Source organism: Mustela nivalis, assembly GCF_964662115.1.
Source record: "Mustela nivalis genome assembly, chromosome: 14".
Classification (NCBI taxonomy): Eukaryota; Metazoa; Chordata; class Mammalia; order Carnivora; family Mustelidae; genus Mustela; species Mustela nivalis.
In genome coordinates, this window is record NC_139033.1 from 12,388,972 (window position 1) to 12,406,539 (window position 17,568).

The 17,568-nt window shown below is 48.5% G+C and overlaps 2 protein-coding genes across 5 annotated transcripts in view; one reads left to right on the forward strand and one right to left on the reverse strand.

Annotated features, from left to right (window-relative positions):
• Window positions 1–1,700, reverse strand: part of IFT81 (intraflagellar transport 81) — a 192,450-nt gene extending 190,750 nt beyond the window's left edge. For all 4 annotated transcript variants that reach the window (XM_082698408.1, XM_082698414.1, XM_082698413.1 and 1 more), the window contains exons 1-2: window positions 1,565–1,700; window positions 868–956 (exon numbers count right to left, since the gene is read on the reverse strand). The gene's annotated coding sequence lies outside the window, so the exon portion shown is untranslated. The remainder of the gene's footprint in view (window positions 1–867; window positions 957–1,564) is intronic.
• A 47-nt stretch (window positions 1,701–1,747) lies between these two features.
• Window positions 1,748–16,511, forward strand: P2RX4 (purinergic receptor P2X 4). Its single transcript, XM_082698516.1, has 12 exons — window positions 1,748–1,889; window positions 5,288–5,435; window positions 8,395–8,466; window positions 8,566–8,638; window positions 9,066–9,162; window positions 11,986–12,066; window positions 12,170–12,311; window positions 12,415–12,551; window positions 14,689–14,782; window positions 14,922–14,987; window positions 15,299–15,394; window positions 16,037–16,511. Exons 1-12 carry the CDS (start codon window positions 1,756–1,758, stop codon window positions 16,061–16,063), a joined length of 1,167 nt encoding a protein of 388 aa, XP_082554642.1. The 5' UTR covers window positions 1,748–1,755; the 3' UTR covers window positions 16,064–16,511.
• The last annotated feature ends 1,057 nt before the right edge of the window (window positions 16,512–17,568 follow it).

Consider the following 17,568-nt stretch of genomic DNA (forward strand, 5'->3'; position numbering starts at 1 on the left):
CAAGATCCAGAGTCACGTGCTTACCAATTGAGCCAGCCAGGTACCCAGAAAACACACGCAAACCATTTAAAGTCAAGATTTGTAACGCTGAGACCATCTCATCACTGTAGGATAAACATTAACAAGAGCTGGAACTGAGTTTGGCTCTTAAGGAAAGCATTTTTAAGTCCCCTTCCAATAAGAATTAAGCAGCTATATATTCCTTTTCTACACTGAATTTAAGCCCTCCCAACAGCACCAAGCTCAACACTGGCAAAGACTTCATCTACCCGTTCACCCTCCTATCCCTAGCATCAAGAATGCTGCCAAGCATACCACAGGTTCTCAGTAACATCTGAAACTTAATCACCACCTTCTCCTAGGACCACTTTGGACTGAGGAAGGTGGCAGCTCTATTCTTCTAACTCAAAATTCCATCTTTAGAGAGAGGTGCTGTCTATTTCCTTCAAATTCCCTTATTATACACTTTTAATCTGGAAAAACAAGGTGGTATGGCTTACAAACTTCATACCCAGGAAATGAACTAAAATATTTTATCCAATATTATGCATAGGCGCCACAAACCAGAAGCAATCAGGTGAGAACGGCTAGGAAAATCATGGCATACCCTCCGGAAGAAACACTCCATTTGTTTAAAATGATCATTATGACAAGTTTCTAATAACACAGAAAATACAAGTCGTATGAATCAGGAAAAAACATGATCATTGCCTGTGATTTACAAACTAAAATTTTCTACACATCTACCTATGAGGATTTGTACTCCATGAAGGCAGGCTGTTTGGGCTTGGCATATTGAAGGTGCTTATTAATACATGTTGAATGCATTAATAAAACTCGATATAAAATGTATCTTTGAAAACATACCTGAAAGGGAATGAACAAACGTGGAAAATGATGTTCGAGGAGTGGAACTGTGGGGGTTTCCTCCACTTCCCTTCATTTTCCAATTGTCCCTAAAGTTGTGATAAAACTTTTTCAGTTGAAAGGCTGGCCACCGAAACCCCTCCCTGGCTCAGGATGCTTCTTCCCTCGTCCTGTAACTAAGGAAGCATCTGGATTGGGAGTAGGGCTGCAGCCTGGCTTCAATTCCCAGAGGGCCACTGTAAAAGGTGTGTGACTCCAGCCAAGGGCTCCTAGGACACCTGACATTTAGTTCTTCCTCCAGAGGTTGGGAAGGCACCGCTGGGACCACCCGAGGGGCTGCGCTTTCTCCTAAGGTGTCCCAGTCCCCCCACCCCCACAGGTTACTCGTACCTCCTAGACCACCTAAAGGAGTGGCTCAGTAGCACCCCCCCACTTAGCCCCCCAAGTAGTAATTCCTTCCCAAGGGAGCGGTCACTCTCCACGACGGCTCTATCTCCGCTAGGACGGTTACTCGTTCTCCCCGGCCCTCCAGAGGGTCATTCGTCCCCAGGGAGGAGGTCACCCCTTTCTGGTGGAGCCAATGCAATCTGCGGGGGTGGCTGGTTCTCGCCAGCCCTACTGACGAGGTCACTCCTCCTCAAGACAGAGATCACTCCCGCCTCACGGGTCCCACACCCCCCGGGAAAGCCGCTCGTACCCGAGGGGAACGTCGCCTCCGCCGGGCCCCCGCCCCGAGACTCAGCGCCGCCTCCTTCCGGGCCCTCCCACACGAGTAGCGGCGTCGCGGCCGCGGGCCGCCTGGGCGGGGCTCCCGGGCGCGCGTAGCAGGCGGCGGGCCGGGCCGCCGGGCGCAGAGCGCGGGGCCGGCCGGCACGGCGGCAGCGGGCCATGGCGGGCTGGTGCGTGGGGCTGGCCTCTTTCCTGTTCGAGTACGACACGCCGCGCATCGTGCTCATCCGCAGCCGTAAAGTGGGGCTCATGAACCGGGCCGTGCAGCTGCTCATCCTGGCCTACGTCATCGGGTGAGCGCGGCCGCGGGCGCCGTCCCCGAGGGGTTCGGGGGTCCGGACGAGTCGCGACGGCCAGGAACTCCCCTTCTGGGTCCCGGCCGTGCACATGCTGCTCTTGGCCTAGGTCACCGGGCGAGCCCCGCAGGTGGCCTCCAGGCGCTGTCCGGGGGGCGGCCACCAGAGGCAGAGGACTACGCCTCCCCGGATCTTGGTCCCGGGAGGGCCGGGCGGTGGGCCGGGCTCCCGGGCAGCAGACGGCTTTGATACTGTGCATTTTCAGAGCAAAGCCTGCCTAGATCTTCATCCTCACCCTTCCTGCTTCTTGTTCCCTGATTTGCTCCACGCTGTCCTTCGGCTTTGCCCTTAACGTTTCAGTCTTTGCTCTTCACTTCCCATTCTGATGATCTACACACAGAAACCAAGGCTTGGACTTTCCGTTTGGGTCCTTTTGGGCCAGTGGCTTCCGGCCCTTTCCTTTAGGTATCGCGTGGTAACCCAAGATGATGAAGAGGTCACACTCTAAAAAGCACATAAAGTTAGTTCACTTCGTTTTGTGGCGTTCTTAGGGTTTTTCGTTTAGGTACCTTCCTTCCCTTTATCGTTCCCCATGCTGCCCTCTTATATTTCCATATATCCTGCCACCTTCTGTCCCCTCACCAAATGCTTAATTTTAATTGAGTGCACCCATTACAATTTAATGAAACTCGAGAGGAGGTAGAAATTAACTGGGCCCATTTTCAAGATCCACCTGGGGTGTTAATGGTGTCTAGAGCTGCTGAGCTGACAGATGTTACCTGCTCTGGCATTCCTTTTCTTAAAAGGCTTAATGCTGTGGTCCCCAGCTGCGCATTAGAACCTTGGGGAATCTTTTAAAAGTACTGATTGCTGACTCCCATCCCCAGACCTTCTCATTTAATTGGCTATGGAGTATGACTGACTCCCCAAGCGATTCTGATGGGGAGCAGTTTGAGAACCAATGTCCTAGTGTTTCCTAAACCTTCCTGATCACAAAAGACTCACCTGAGGAATTGTATGAAGTAACAGGTCCTCCACCCTGGGGCGGGGCTTGGAATGTTAACACTATCCACGGAATTCATACCATCAGGCAGGTATGGCTTCTAACACCATCAGCCCAGCAGCGGTTGAGTTCAAGAGGATTCAGTGAAATGGCTTCGCACACATATGGGCTGTACACCAGAACCACCTGGCCTACTCCCAGGTTTGGATTTAGTGAGTCTCGTTAAGTACCACCACCACCAACTTCTTGCCCCCCAGTGATTATGATGCCCCCTTAAATTTTGAGACCTGCAAATTACTGGTTAACTAAACTTGCATTGCTGGGTCGGATTGGAAGTATTTAGAATGAAAGGCTCCCAGCTATTTCCTCTTGGCTTTTGATACTAGGGGGAGGATTAGTTTAACTCTATCTCAGGGTATCTTTAAAGTTCTAGACTATAGGAAGTGTCTATGGCTGCACTGTATGATACAGTAGCCCCTAGTCATCTGCAGCTGTTGAGGTCTTGAAATATACCTATTCCAAATCAAGATACTCTATCACCGTAACATTCACACCGGATTTCAAAAACATAGTGTAAGACAACCAAAAAATTAAAATACCGCATTAATACATCTTACATCGACAACATGTTAAAATGTTTTGGATATACTGGATAACATAAAATCTATCACTAAAATTAATTTTATCTATTTTTCTTTTTACCATGGCCACTAGAAAGTACACTATGTATGTGGCTTGTGTTCTATTTCTGCTGGGCAGCACAGCTTTCTAGGGGTCCTGGAGTGTTTGCTACTTTGATCATGAGGATCTATAAAGCAGTAAATGCATTGCATTTATCCATCTTCCTGTGATCAAAACTGACTCAGGATCTGAACTCTGAGGGCTTCTTTCTTTCTTTCTTTAACACATCTCAAATCTTCCTAATCCAATTCATCTTAGACTAAACATGCATTTCTCCATGATCTAATTCTGTTATCTGTCATATGAGTAAATAGGTAATAACATAGTGATTCCCGTAAAACCATGTGTCTCTGCTCTAGCAACTCACTGCACACTATGGTAAAATAATAGAAACCTTCCTGCCCTAAGTTTCTGTGTGCCTGAATAGACTTAAGTGAAATCTTATATTGCAGCTAAATTCCTGGAACCCCTGAAGAAAAGGCCTTAAAGGCTGTCTCTAGGATGGACAATATAGAGACTGCTCAGACCAGACTAACTTATAAGTAACCAAAACCAGTGATTTTTTGAAATCTCAGCAGCTAGGGCTTATAAGGAGAGGAGAAGGATGCTTGTTTCTTTTTTCTAGAAATAATAGCAACAGTAATAGTCGCTGATAGGTGTTTAATAACAGCTGGCAGGAAGGAGTTCTGATTTATAGCATTGGCCAATGTCCATGGTGTAAATACTCCTGTCATGGCCAATTTCAGTCTACAATGGTAACACAAATATTGTTCTAAACATCTGATATGCAAAACTCATTTAACCTCACAACTACCCTGTGAAATCCTATTATCATTTCCATCTTATTGATGGGAAAAACTGAGGCATAGAGAAATTAAACAGCGTGGCCAAAATTATGCCTGATTAATGGTGCAGTTGAGAAATGAACCGTGATCGCTGGCTTCCGTTTGTGTTCCAGTGTCCTAACCACTATGCGCTAATGCCTTTAGATTTTTTAATTATTCAGACTGGTTGTAATGCCTCCAATTCTTCTCAGAGAAGAGAAGCATACATGTGACCTGAATTCTTGGAGAAAAAAGTAAAAAACAAGTATAAAATCACTTGAGCAGTGAGATTCTCTTTTTCTACAGGGAGTATAACATACAAGGCAAGAAAAGAGGCTTCAGAGGCAAAAGACATGAGTTTATATGCTGACTTTGTCATTCACTAGCTGTGTGACCTTGGGCGAGTGACTTAAACTCTCTGTGTCTGTTTCCTCCTCTGTAAAACTAGAGAATAATAATGATATCTACCTTAGAAAGTAGTCAGGATTAAGTTAGTTAATGCATATATAGAGCTTGGCACCTGAAAACACTCAAATGGTAACTATTACCATAATTTTTATCATCTCTGGGTAATTCTGCAGGTCATAGTGTGTTGAAAGTGCTCAGATGTCTAATAAAGACAGCGTGAGTACTTTCTTTGTGCCGGTCACTGTGCCAAGTGCTTTACCTGTGTCATCTCATTTATCTCCAACAAACCACCCTATGGTTTGGGTTTTACACCCATTTTGCAGAAGTAGAAATGGAGTCTCCCAAGTTCAAGCAGTTTTGCAAAGTCATGTGATTAGTGAATGTTATACTGTCAGCCTTTGGCTATCAGAGTTTCCCTAGCATCAGTTCAAATTTCCAGAATTCTAATGGCAATTTAAGGGGCCTGTTCTATTTTGTAGGTGGGTGTTTGTGTGGGAAAAAGGCTACCAGGAAACAGATTCTGTGGTCAGCTCAGTTACTACCAAAGCCAAAGGCGTGACTGTAACCAACACTTCTACACTTGGATTCCGGGTCTGGGATGTGGCAGATTATGTGATTCCAGCTCAGGTATGACTCTCACCGTGGCTTCTGTCTAATAACACCAAAGCTTCTGATTAGCTCTGTTCCCTTTACAGACTTTGCACTCTTGATTAATGATTGGCAGAGTTCTAATATCACCAGGGCCCAGACTAATTGTCTTAGTCCGAGAAAGCCGTGCAGAAGAATCTCATTCTGCCTTAAGGTCTAATAAGCAATATTCAACCAGCCTTGTTTCTTTTGCTTTAAATCATGGCTGGCTTAGACGCAGACATCTCAGTCTGTCTCAAGCCCCAAAGATGGAAAAGCAAATATTTTAAATCCTGGGAAAAATTCAGGTGGAAATATTGCCTTTTCACATTTCGTATGTGCTTTATTGTTGTTAGCCCACAAGATAAATCAGACAGTTGTAGAAAGTCAGCCAGTAATTGGGAGACCAAAGCCAAACCAGAAGGGAACAGACATGCCCGCATAGGATTTCATCAGAAACAAAGGAGAAGGGAAGAAAGCATTTGATACAGCATCGTAGTATCCAGTCTGTTAACCCACAAAGCTTCAAGTCAAATATTGACTCTCTTTCGCCATAGTAATGACTGTGGTCCACAGCCGGACCCTGCCATTTCCCTCCAGATGGCTCCCGGGCTAGGGTGACTGGGGTGGCCAGATCTCTTTTGGTTCAGAGCTTGGCTGGAAAAAACAAAGACTTGAGAAACTTTCTTCAACTGTGTCTTGCCCCTGCTTTCTCAAGAGAAGGGTTTTGCGGGCTGCCCAGAGGGAAGACTGAGCGAATGAGCAATGAAGGTCAAATGGAAGAGGGGATTTGTAGTTTGCTGGAGGTGGGTGGTCCTATTGGCACGCACCTGTGTCAACAGAGAGATCACTGCTTCCTGTGAAGCCATGGCCTTGTCCTGCCGAGCTCTGGGGCCATCACCCTCAGTCTGTTCACTGGGACCAAGGAAGAGTGTGGGCCCACTGCTTCTGCCCCTCAGGGGGAAAGGAACGGGCAGCAGTCCCGCCTCCCAGCTCGGCTCTGGCCCAGTGCTCCGTGAGCGCCCCAGAGCTCCCTCCATGAGCTTTCACAATGGCCTCCTGCTTCTCCGGAGATGGAACATCTGTTTGCCCCACTTCTACTTGGCTCATCTCCAGACTGAAGTTCCCCTAAGCTTAAAATAGAGAAGAAATAGGAAAAAACAGTAAAGCCTACTGAATCGTTCACATCTATCTCGGGAGTCACAGGAACAGCCTTCTGTAGCACCAGGTGAAGAGCGTGTGTCTGCGGAAACACCAAGGACCCTGACGGGGCTGCCAGGAGAGAGACTCAGGCATCGTGCCACATCCTCGCGCTTCCTTTTGGGGTCATTTCCTTGTCTCCCAGCATGGCTTGTTCTAGGCCTCTCTTTGGAAAATGCCAGCCATTTCCAGAGCTTCTACCTCATCAGACCTGGGGAGATGTCTACAGACACTTTGATCCTTGAGTTACCCTGATCCCCCAGATGGCTCACGGGGCTAACTCCACTCTTCCCGGAGTCTGAGATGCTGAGAGAAAGCTTCTGGCATTTCATTTTAGAATGTCATGGCTCAGTGAGGGGGAGGTCCACCTAGAATTTGGGGGCATCTTTGTCTTGTACTCCTGGAGTTGGAATGTCCTTAGCGACCAACCCTTTAGTCTCATCCCCAGTGAACTTGCACTCCAGAAACTTTAAATCAACCATTTGGCACCTTCCTGGGAGGAGAAAACAGAACTTTCTCAAAGAGAGAAGTGCCAGTTACTGACCCTGACTGGGTCTTCTCTGGAATGTTTTATTAACTTAATTTCAGTTAGGAAAGAAAACCAGCCAAATTTGCGACCTTGGTGGTCTTGTATTTTTGTCCCTCAGAGGTGACCTGCTTGGCGGAGGCTGTTTTGCGTACCTGTTGGCTCTTTTCCCTCAACAAACCAATCTTTATTAAGGAACCACCTCAGGTGATCGACATCTCCTTTTCCATGGAGGTGAAATTCATATGTCATAATAGTAACTATTTCAGATTGGAAAATCCCGCGGCACTTAGTACATTCACGATATTATGCAACTAACCCCTCCTTCCAGTTCCAGGGCCACCACTCGTCTACTTTGTGTCTCTATGGAAACCTCATAACAATCGAATCCTGCAATGTGTCCGCCTTACTGTGTCCGGCTTCTTTGACTTAGCGTCGTAGCTTCAGCGTTCCTCCACGTTACAACGTGTGTCAGGGCTCCATTCCTTTTTATGGCTGGGTCATGTTCCATTATAGGTACACGCACAGGTATAGATAAACACAGACTGTTTACCCATTCATCTGTCACCAGACATTTGGGTTGGTTCCACCTTTGGGTCACTCTGAATAATGCTGCCATGAACATATGTGAGCAGTAGGCCCCGCCCCCACGGGTTCAGTTACCTGTAGACAACTGCAGGCCGGAAACACTTGCTCCTCCCCTGACCTGTCCTCAGGTCAGTCGTGGCCCACCCTGCCTCCTTGCCTCCCTTCCCCTCACCAGGCAGCCATTTTCTCATCACACGAAGAAGGAGGAGTACAGCACAATAGGTCTTTTGAGAGAGAGGGGCTATATTTCATGTAACTATTACAGCAGATCACTCTAATTGTTCTATACTAGCATCAGTCATTGTTGTTAACCTCTTACTGTGTCTAATGTATAATTTAACTTTATCACCGGGTATATGTGTCTCAGGAAAGAGGGAACGTATGTAGGGTCGGGTTCTATCTGCAGTTTCAGGCATCCTCTGGAGATCAGGGGGAACTGGGTACAAGTATTTATTTGAATCCTGTCTTCAATTGGATTATAAGCTCTCAGAGAACAAGAGATCAAAAATCATTTTTTAAATTGTTCTCGACATGGCATGCGGGAGAAGTGGAAAGTGCTGTCCTATGAAATGAAGGACTGGCATTCTTCGTGGCTCGGCTTGATTCCTCTGAAGGTAACGGAGTGATGCTGTCTCCCCTCTACAGGAGGAAAACTCCCTCTTCGTCATGACCAACATGATCATCACCAAGAACCAGAGCCAGGGCTTCTGTCCTGAGGTAGGCAGCTTCTCAGGGACGAGCCTCGGGCCTCAGGCCCCTGTCCTCACACCTGACTGACCACGAGGAATTTATTGTCCTGCTTTCTTCTTTTTCCAGCTTCCGGATAAGACCACTATTTGTAATTCAGATGCCAACTGTGTTGCTGGCTCTTCGGGCACCCACAGCAGTGGTATGAGCACGTAGCTGTGACCCCCAGTAGACACTTAGCCTGGGATGGGCAGCCCCTGACCAGATGGCCTCCCCTGTGGGGCTTCTCTCAGGACAGAGAAATCTCCCACATTCCCCAATTCCTCCATAAGACCCTAAAGAAGCCTGGTGTTCATATTAGGGACCCAGAATCTTCTCGACCTTCACCTGTCACCTGTGCCCCAGAAGCTATCATCCCAGATCTTGCCCTGTGCTGTGGCTTGGCACTGTCCTTACCCTGCTCCTAGACTCAGGCAACAATTTTCCTCTCATTTCTGGAAACTGTATAAACCCCCGAGTAGGAATAGCTCAGGATTGATTGCACAGGATGCTGGGGTGGTGCTCCCACTCTGTACCTTGCGAAGTAGGAAATAGGAGACCCCTGTGGACCTGGGTCCTTGCCCCTGCAGGAATCGCAACAGGAAGATGTGTGCCATTCAATGAGACCGTGAAGACCTGCGAGGTGGCAGCCTGGTGCCCAGTGGAGAATGACACCCATGTGCCCGAGTGAGTCCTATTCGAGGGAAGACGGCTGGGGAGTTAAGCTTTGTGTGTTGTGCTCTTGGTGTCTGTGTTACCTGTAGACAACTGCCACAGACCACAACCGCCAGAGTTGTCTAGTGTGGTGGGCCATGGTACTTGTCACTTGTCATAGGAGTGCAGATGATTGATTCCTATGTCTGGACTCTGTTGGTTTCGAGTAACTCCAGGAAACAGCTCTCAGTGCCTTACCTATGACACACACATAGCAGGGCCGGTTTATGCTTTAACGAACTAGGAAGATCCCAGCACGACTAGACCTGAGGCTCAAAGGACAACTTCAGAGTCTCCAGATTTTGACTCTGCTTCCCCTCGTATTGGCTTCCTTCGCAGGACTCCTGGTGTAGTCCCCAGAGGTACCTTTGGACTGACATTCCCCCAAGTCTCCCAGCCCAGCTGTCCGTTGAGGTTCTAGATCTGTCCATCATCACGTCTTCAAACACATCCCGCAGCCCGTCACTGTGGCTGGAATGTGGATTTTTTTTTTTTAATTTTCATTTTTTTTAAAGATTTTATTTATTTATTTGACAGACAGGGATTATAAGTAGGCAGAGAGGCAGGCAGAGAGAGAGGAGGAAGCAGGCTTCCTGCTGAGCAAAGAGCCCGATGTGGGGCTGGATCCCAGGACCCTGGGACCTGAGCCGAAGGCAGAGGCTTTAACCCACTGAGCCACCCAGGCGCCCCAAGGAATGTGGATTTTGCTAATCATCTCAGGCCAAGTCACCTGCCCCTCCCCGGAGCTAAGGCGGACTCAGTCCCACCCAAGGAACACCTCCTGAGAATAGTGAGATGGGGCTTCCAAAGGAAATTGGGGGTTCTGTTACCAGAAAAGAAGGAAGCAGAGACTGGGCCAGAAAATAATTCATGTCCACTGAAGTGTGTTATATTAAGTAGAGCAGGTTCAGGGGTGCCCTAAAATAAAACATTCTGCCCAGTAGTAATTGGCTCTGCTTTGACTGGGGTAGGGGGTTAGAGGTTGTGCTCCCAGAACTGCTTGCAATTTCAGCATTCCTTACTCAGAGTTCGGACTGAGGCCTGGATGAGGCCGGGGCGCAGGGAGCCCCATGAACCCTCTCCAGGCTGTGCTGCAAGAGAAGAAATGGATGAGAGCCTCTGGTTGCAAGACTGCTGAGGGCAGCAGCTCAGACTAGGGAAGGAAACACAAAGAGAAAAGGAATCTAGGATTTTTGAGGTAGAAAAGATCTTTCCTTTTAATCCTTTTAGAAAGGATCTTTTTGTTTTAGGGAGCTGTGCTCCCTAACATCAGTGCCACTGGCCATGGGTGGCTTTTGAGCACTCAAAATGTGTCTGGATCCAAGAAAAATGCTCTGTGTGAAATGCACTCCAGAGTCCAAAGACATTATGGGGGATGGATTTATAGATATAGATATAGTTATATAAATAAATCTTTATTAACAAATGAAGTGTTACATGCTATAATATGGATGAGCCTGGAAAATGGGGTACTAAGTGAAAGAAGCCAGACACAAAAGGCCACATACTGTATGATTCCATTTATCAGAAAGATCCAGAGTAGACGAATCTAGAGAAAGTCGAGTAGTTCCCAAAGGCTGGGGGGAAGGGAGAATAGATAGCCGCTGTTAAATGGGTACAGAGTTTCCTTTGGGGGTGATGGAAATGTTCTAGAACCAGATGGTGGAGATGGTTGCACATCCTGAATGTGTTTAATGCCAATGAATTAAACACTTTAAGATGGTTAATCTTACATTATGTGAATTTCACCTTTTTTTTTTTTTTTTTTAAGCACAGTGAATCAGCCTTAGAAGTATTGCATATGAGGGGCGCCTGCCTGGCTCAATGGGTAGAGCTCACGGCTCTTGATCTCGGGGTTATGAGTTTGAGCCCCCACTTTGGGTGTGGAGATTACTTAAAAATAAAAGCCTTTAAAAAAAAAAGTTTTGCACATGAGGTAGACAGATGTGGGGGAAAATTATAGTATAGGGAATGACAGTGGTTGGAAAAACTAGCAGTAGTTAGCATCCCTCTGGATACAGGAATGAGGGGATTTGAAGCCCTGGGAAAAGTGCCTTGGTCAGGGCCTTTCATGGCATCAGCACTGACAAGTTGGGCTCTTTGCTGTGTGGCCTTGCTTCTGTCTCAGGGTTGAGAAGACTGTTGGTTCTGTTTATAACTCCAAGATTCCACCTGGATCAGGGGTGCCCCCCCAAGACACACACAGAGGGTTCTGCGTACAGCACCAGATTCTCCTATAGAAGCCAACCAGAGAAGTGGGGTCCCCTTGGAGACAGAAGCAGCTTGTACTGTCAGCCCGGAGCTGACATGGCCCTTCAGAGTCAAGGCCGTGCGCCAACAGACACATGATTTTTATGTACTTTGGAGATGAGGTCAGGATCCACCCTGTGGTTGAATTTATCGTTGCTTTGACTTGAAAAACCCGATCTGTGGAGCATTGCCGAGAACACCTGAGGAAGGTGAGCTCTGAAACCCCCTCCAGCCTGCAGGCCGAATAATTTCCCTGGGAGGCCACTGGGCACCACCCCTCCTTAGCTATTCCTCCAGCTCTTCAGCTTTCACTGCCTTCGGCAAGAGGCACAAGAGGAAGAAATGGAAAGGCTTGGTTTAGTCTCCCCTGCTGACCTGGTGTTTATGCAGAAGAGAGTAGAAAATGCTCAAGATGTTTCACTTTTTTTCTTGAGAAGATGACACTGTAAGACACACGTGCATGTGCTTTTTAAAAAATATTATCCAAGGAAGTGAGTATACGTATATGTGTGTTTTATTAACAATACACTATAATTTTTTTTTCAGACCAGCTTTTTTAAAGGCTGCAGAAAACTTCACCCTTTTGGTTAAGAACAACATCTGGTACCCGAAATTTAATTTCAGCAAGTAAGTGGTGGCCGGCCGCGTGAGTTCCCCCAATGTTTTAGAGTGACTTCTGGCTTTTCTTTGAGGTTTTCCTCACTTCATTTCTGCTTCTTCCTGACTTTAGGAGGAATATTCTTCCCAACATCACCACTACTTACCTCAAATCATGTATTTATGACGCTGTAACAGATCCCTTCTGCCCCATATTCCGTCTTGGCAAAATAGTGGAGAGCGCAGGGCACAACTTCCAGGACATGGCCATCGAGGTAGGCACAGGCCCCTGGCTTCTCTGACGCAGTCTTCAACACACGTCATTCTAGAACAGGCCCCAAGGAAAGCTTGCTCGCTCTCTCTGCTCACAACCCACAGGGAGGCATCATGGGGATCCAGATCAAGTGGAACTGCAACCTGGACAGAACCTCCTCCCTCTGCTTGCCCAGGTACTCCTTCCGTCGCCTGGACACCCGGGATGTGGACCACAATGTGTCCCCTGGCTACAATTTCAGGTAGGCGTGAGCTTGGGCCCCAGTTCTCCTGTGTAGGGGCAGGAGTGACAGCAGCTGGATCACTCCCCAGTGGGCCGTCCCTGCCCTTGGAAGACCAGCACTCGCTCAGCCGCCCAAGGGCAGGTGGGAAGGCTAGGTGCCAGGGAGAGTGTCCAAGCAGAGCCTCGTACCTGTGCTTTCCTGGCCCCCGAAAGCCTCCTCTGCCCCTTACTTCAGAAATCATGTTGAGACAGTTGGCACAACAGCCAAGAGAGCGTGGCTGCTGGAGCTTCCTGGGGCCAGCCTCAACCTCTGCTCACTGATTTTGAGGAATGGCTGAGCTTGTGATCCTCTGGTCCAAACACCCAGGAATTAGTTTCTCAAAGACCAGGTCTGCCCCTGGAATCTCCAGGGTATGGAAGATGCAGGTCTAAGCCTCAGGAAAGGCCTTCACTGGTATTTCCCTGCTGAAAGTACCATATATGTATCCTGGGGCTGCCTTGACAGACTTTCTCAAAGTGGGTGGCTTAAAACAACAGGAAGTTACTCTCTCAGAGGTCTGGAGGTCAGAGGCCCAAAATCAAGGTGTCAGCAAAGCCAGCACCTTTTTTTTTGCCTCTCTGGGCACATCTCTGTGGGTCCCCTCCTCATAGAACACCAGTCATATGGAATCAGAGTCCATGCTAATCCAGTACGAGCTCAACTTAACTCCTACCTGCAAAGACCCTGTTTCCCTACTTGGATTTCATATTTACAAGTTCCTGATGAGTACAAACCCTGGGTGACAGTGTTCAACCCAGGAGAGCCCGTCATTTGATGGAAGGACCAAGGGGCCAGGGTCAGGTCTACCACTTCCTTGAAGCAGCAAAAACCTTAGCCATGAACATTTTTGTGGGTGCTCTGCGGTCTCTTCCATGCATTTTGTCACTCTTAAACAAAGTAGCTCTGCCGGGGCCACCCAAGGAGGTCTGAGGGGCTTTTGTACTGTGCTTGTCTCCCTCTAGTGGTAACATGTAACAATCAAAGACACCTGTGATCTTAGAACCGCCTGGAACTGCAGTCAGCTATCACTTTGGCTCACTGATACTAGGGGAGCTATTTGAATTTTTTCCCGAAGAGAAAAATTAGATTTGTGTTGCTCTATTTCTACTGATACACAGTTCTAGAAACCACTTCCACAGTAAGCCTCAACATCAAGCTTGGGTCAGAACCTCAGGCAGAGAGAAGCTGATGGGAGACCTCACCAGAACTAGCATCAGGCCCCACCTGATTCCCAACCAGGATGGGGAAGCCGTGAGCCAGAGCGATCATAGACTACGAGTTCAGGCTTCTCTGAACCAATGTCCTGTATAACACAGGCAGCAAATGGCCTCATGGCTCAACAGTGCCCCCCGCCCCCCACCACCATTCCATTCCTCCTTGTCAGGTTTTGCTTTTTTTAATGGCTTTATTGAGACTAGTTCCCATACCACGGAGTTCATCCCCTTAAAGTGTGGGACTGAATCGTGTTTAGTCATGAAGTTTTAAGACTATCGCCACAATTTTAGAACACTTTCATCACCTCAGTGAGAAACCCTGTATCCTTCGGCCATCACCTCTGTCCTCCCTCCTACCTGTCCCGGCCACCACTGTCTACTTCCTGTCTCTCTGGACTTGCCTATAAATGGAATCACAGTGTCGCCTTCTGTGACCGGCTTCTTTCACTCAGTATTGTGTTTTGTTGTTTTGAGGTTCATCCGTGTTACAGTATGTATCATTGCTTTCTCTTTATGGCCAAATAGTATTCTGTTGTGTGGATATGCCACATTTTATTTATTCATTTATCCATCAGTGGGTCAGTGGTTCTTTAAAAAAGATGTCCAGTGCAGATTTTGTGAGGCTTGTGAAGTGTCATGGCCGGCCCCATGCCCCCCACCCACAGGGCAGTCCTGGGGTTTGGGGCTCACAGGCCACATTCTGTCAGTGGCCAGATCTCCTTGGCTCAGCTGTGATATGGGGGCTACTCAGAGTCAGAGGTTCCAGCTCAGGCGTCATCCGTTAAGAGTGCCTTGGAAAGTTCTGCTCTGATATTCCCCATCCAGGACCCAGAGGGTGAATCCAGCCACTTGTCTGTCCCTGCCCCGTACCCATCGGCTTCTCACCTGTCCTCCATCCCTAGGTTTGCCAAGTACTACAGTGACCCGACTGGGGCCGAACACCGCACGCTCATCAAGGCCTATGGCATCCGCTTCGACATCATAGTGTTTGGAAAGGTAGCCTGGCCGCCCCCTCCTCTTGGGGCACTGGCTGAGACCCAGGCTTCTGGGTTGGCCAGAAAGGGGGCCCTCTCCCCACCTTTTATCTGCTCATGCCCTCTATCACAACTGTTTCTTTTTCTCCTGTCTTTTGCAGGCTGGGAAATTTGACATCATCCCCACCATGATCAACATTGGCTCCGGTTTGGCCCTCCTAGGGGTGGTGAGTGACTTAGACTGCTCCTTCACCCCCCGGGGCTGGGGGCCTCCGCAGCAGTAGTTAGCACAGCAAGGCGAGACCCTCCACTGGCATCTTGGGGCTTCCCCTTGACCCTAAACTCGTTTCTAGAATAGACCATCTAGGCTTGTTGCCCTTGCCTCCAGCCCCACCTCACCTTCCCTTCTCCAAGACCACAACCCTTGGGGCCTCGCCTTTCCTTGGAAAATTCCGGGCTTTGCTAGGAAGGGACATGCACAGAATAACCGGCTAAAGCAGCCCGCCCGGCTCATTCTCTCACTCTCTGCCACACTCAGGCCACGGTGCTCTGTGACGTCATTGTCCTCTACTGCATGAAGAAGAGGAACTACTACCGGGAGAAGAAATACAAGTATGTGGAGGACTATGAGCAGGTAGGTCCCCTCCTAAAGGTCCCAGCACCTTGCTTCCTGCACCTCTCTCACGCCAGTGGTGAGCACCCAGAGTACTGGGCGAGGCCCTAGCACAGAGGTGCTACCAGGCATGTGGTCAACCCAGGTGGCCACACAGTGCTCCTTCTTCTAGACTTCTAGACCATCACTCTTTAAAATCTAGTTTTGGGGTACCCGGGTGGCTCAGGTCATGATACCAGGGTGCTGGGATGGAGCCCCACATTGGGCTCTCAGTTGGGGGGGGGTCCTGCTTCTCCCTCTCCACCTCTCCCCCCGTTTGTGCATGCTCTCACTCACACACACTCTCTAATAAATATAAATCCTTAAAAAAAAAAAAAAATCTAGCCTCATCTTAATTAGTGATGTCTCAGGTTAGTCATGATAACGAATATTATGACAAAACCCCACACTACTTAAACTTGCCTCACATAGCAAGAGGGGTCGGCACCATGCTTTGAGACCCCCTGCTCAAGGACTAACCTGAGTATGTTCAGTTGTGAAGGGGTGCCCGAAAGGCCTCTCACCCGCCCCGAATTCTCCAGACTCACCTGCGTGCAGCACGTGCTGGGGGTACATTTATCCATAAGCGCATCCGTCAACAATAAGCGTTATCATTCTTTGCAGGGTCTTGGCAGTGAGATGGACCAGTGATGCTCCTCCACACCAGGGCTCCCCGTAGCCCTCATCAGAGCACAGCCAAGAGGGAGAAAAGGCTGCTGTGTCGTCTCAGAGAAAGTTCCAGATTCTGAATCCATCTCCACTGCACGAGAACGACATGGTCACCCAGCTGTTTTGTGTGTAGGATGTGCAGAGCAAAGCACCCTGCAACCTGGGGTGTTGAGGTGACCTCTGGCCCAAGGGCAGTGATGCTCCCGCCACTGGGGCCTCGTCCGGCTCCCAGCTGAGCCCCAGCGTCTCTGGTCAAGCACTTTATGAGGGAAGGACGGACTGCTGGGTGTGGTCACTGGACCCTTAGCATGCGGGCTGTGCCTGGGCTGTGGTTCCTCTTCCGGTCCGTGCTGTCACAAGATAGTGTGTGTCCTTTGAGAAAAGGCCCGCTGCGGTGGTCAAGGACCAAACATTAAAACACTTTTCTCAATCTTTGTGTGGTTTCATAGCACGAACTAGAACTTTCCTCCCTTCCCTTTTACCTCAACAAGCAAACCCATCTGTTGTCCCAGCTCACTGTGCTCAGGAAAATTCCCGAAGCAGTCTGCGTTTGGAGCTTAGGCGTATTCCCCGCTTTGACATTCTCTTGAAGGCCTGAGATTTTTGATCTTGGTCAGGTTGGGTTCCTACAGAACTTACAAGATCTTGTCCTGTACTGACTACTCATCTTACCCGTATGTGTGTTTTGGGGTTTTGTTTTTTGGGTTTTTTTTTGGTTTTTGGTTTGTTTTACCTAAAATTGTGGTACTACACTATGGAGGACACAATTTTAAAGGCAACAAGTACACGGCTATCCTTCTCCCCTCCCCGTTTGCTTTCCAGAAGTCTCCAGCCACAAGCAGCACCACCTACACCTACTTTGTTTGAAATGTTAATGAAGTTATTTAGAGCTGCGCCTTCACACAGATTTAATTCCACAGTAAGTCTTCAGGATCTCCTTACAGCAAGCTGCTTGCCCGCCACATCCCCCATCACGAATTCATTTCCAAGTACTGAAGGGAACGTTTATTTTAGAAGTGCCTGCTTCTGCTGGATGAAACCTGGGCTTTTCTTGCTTTGGGGGCCGGGAAACGTTTACTGAACCCCTTTGAAAAAGCTCTGGTTCGTGTTACCTCTTTGGGGAAAAAAAAAAAAAAAAAAAAGCTTGCTTGAAGAACACACGGATCAAGCGGAGCTGGAATTTTTTAGGGCCGGCTTTCATTTTGCAGCCCAAGACGCGACGGTTACTGGAGTGGCGAGACCCCTTTTGGCCTCCCTTTTTCTCAGATGGAATGCTAAGGCCAGCTCGGGGGAAGGATGGGGGAGGGGCTGCTCACTTGACTCACCGCATTCACCTGTGTCCTCCCTTGCTGGCCCTCCCTGGCGCTGCTGCTTATGTAGGGGTCCTTCACCTTTGCACCTATGGAGCAGCTTCGGGGCATCTCTGGAACTCCTAAAATTCTGCAAAGGGACACACCTGTGTGCATTTTTTTAGCTTTCATTAGCTT

Bases quoted from the DNA above. Each gene is read 5' to 3' on its own strand.
- P2RX4 (XM_082698516.1), top strand. From the start codon at position 1,756: ATGGCGGGCTGGTGCGTGGGGCTGGCCTCTTTCCTGTTCGAGTACGAC. The intron at 8,639-9,065 runs GTATGAGCACGT...TTGCCCCTGCAG, and splicing joins TTCGGGCACCCACAGCAGTG to GAATCGCAACAGGAAGATGT. The intron at 14,783-14,921 runs GTAGCCTGGCCG...TGTCTTTTGCAG, and splicing joins ACATCATAGTGTTTGGAAAG to GCTGGGAAATTTGACATCAT.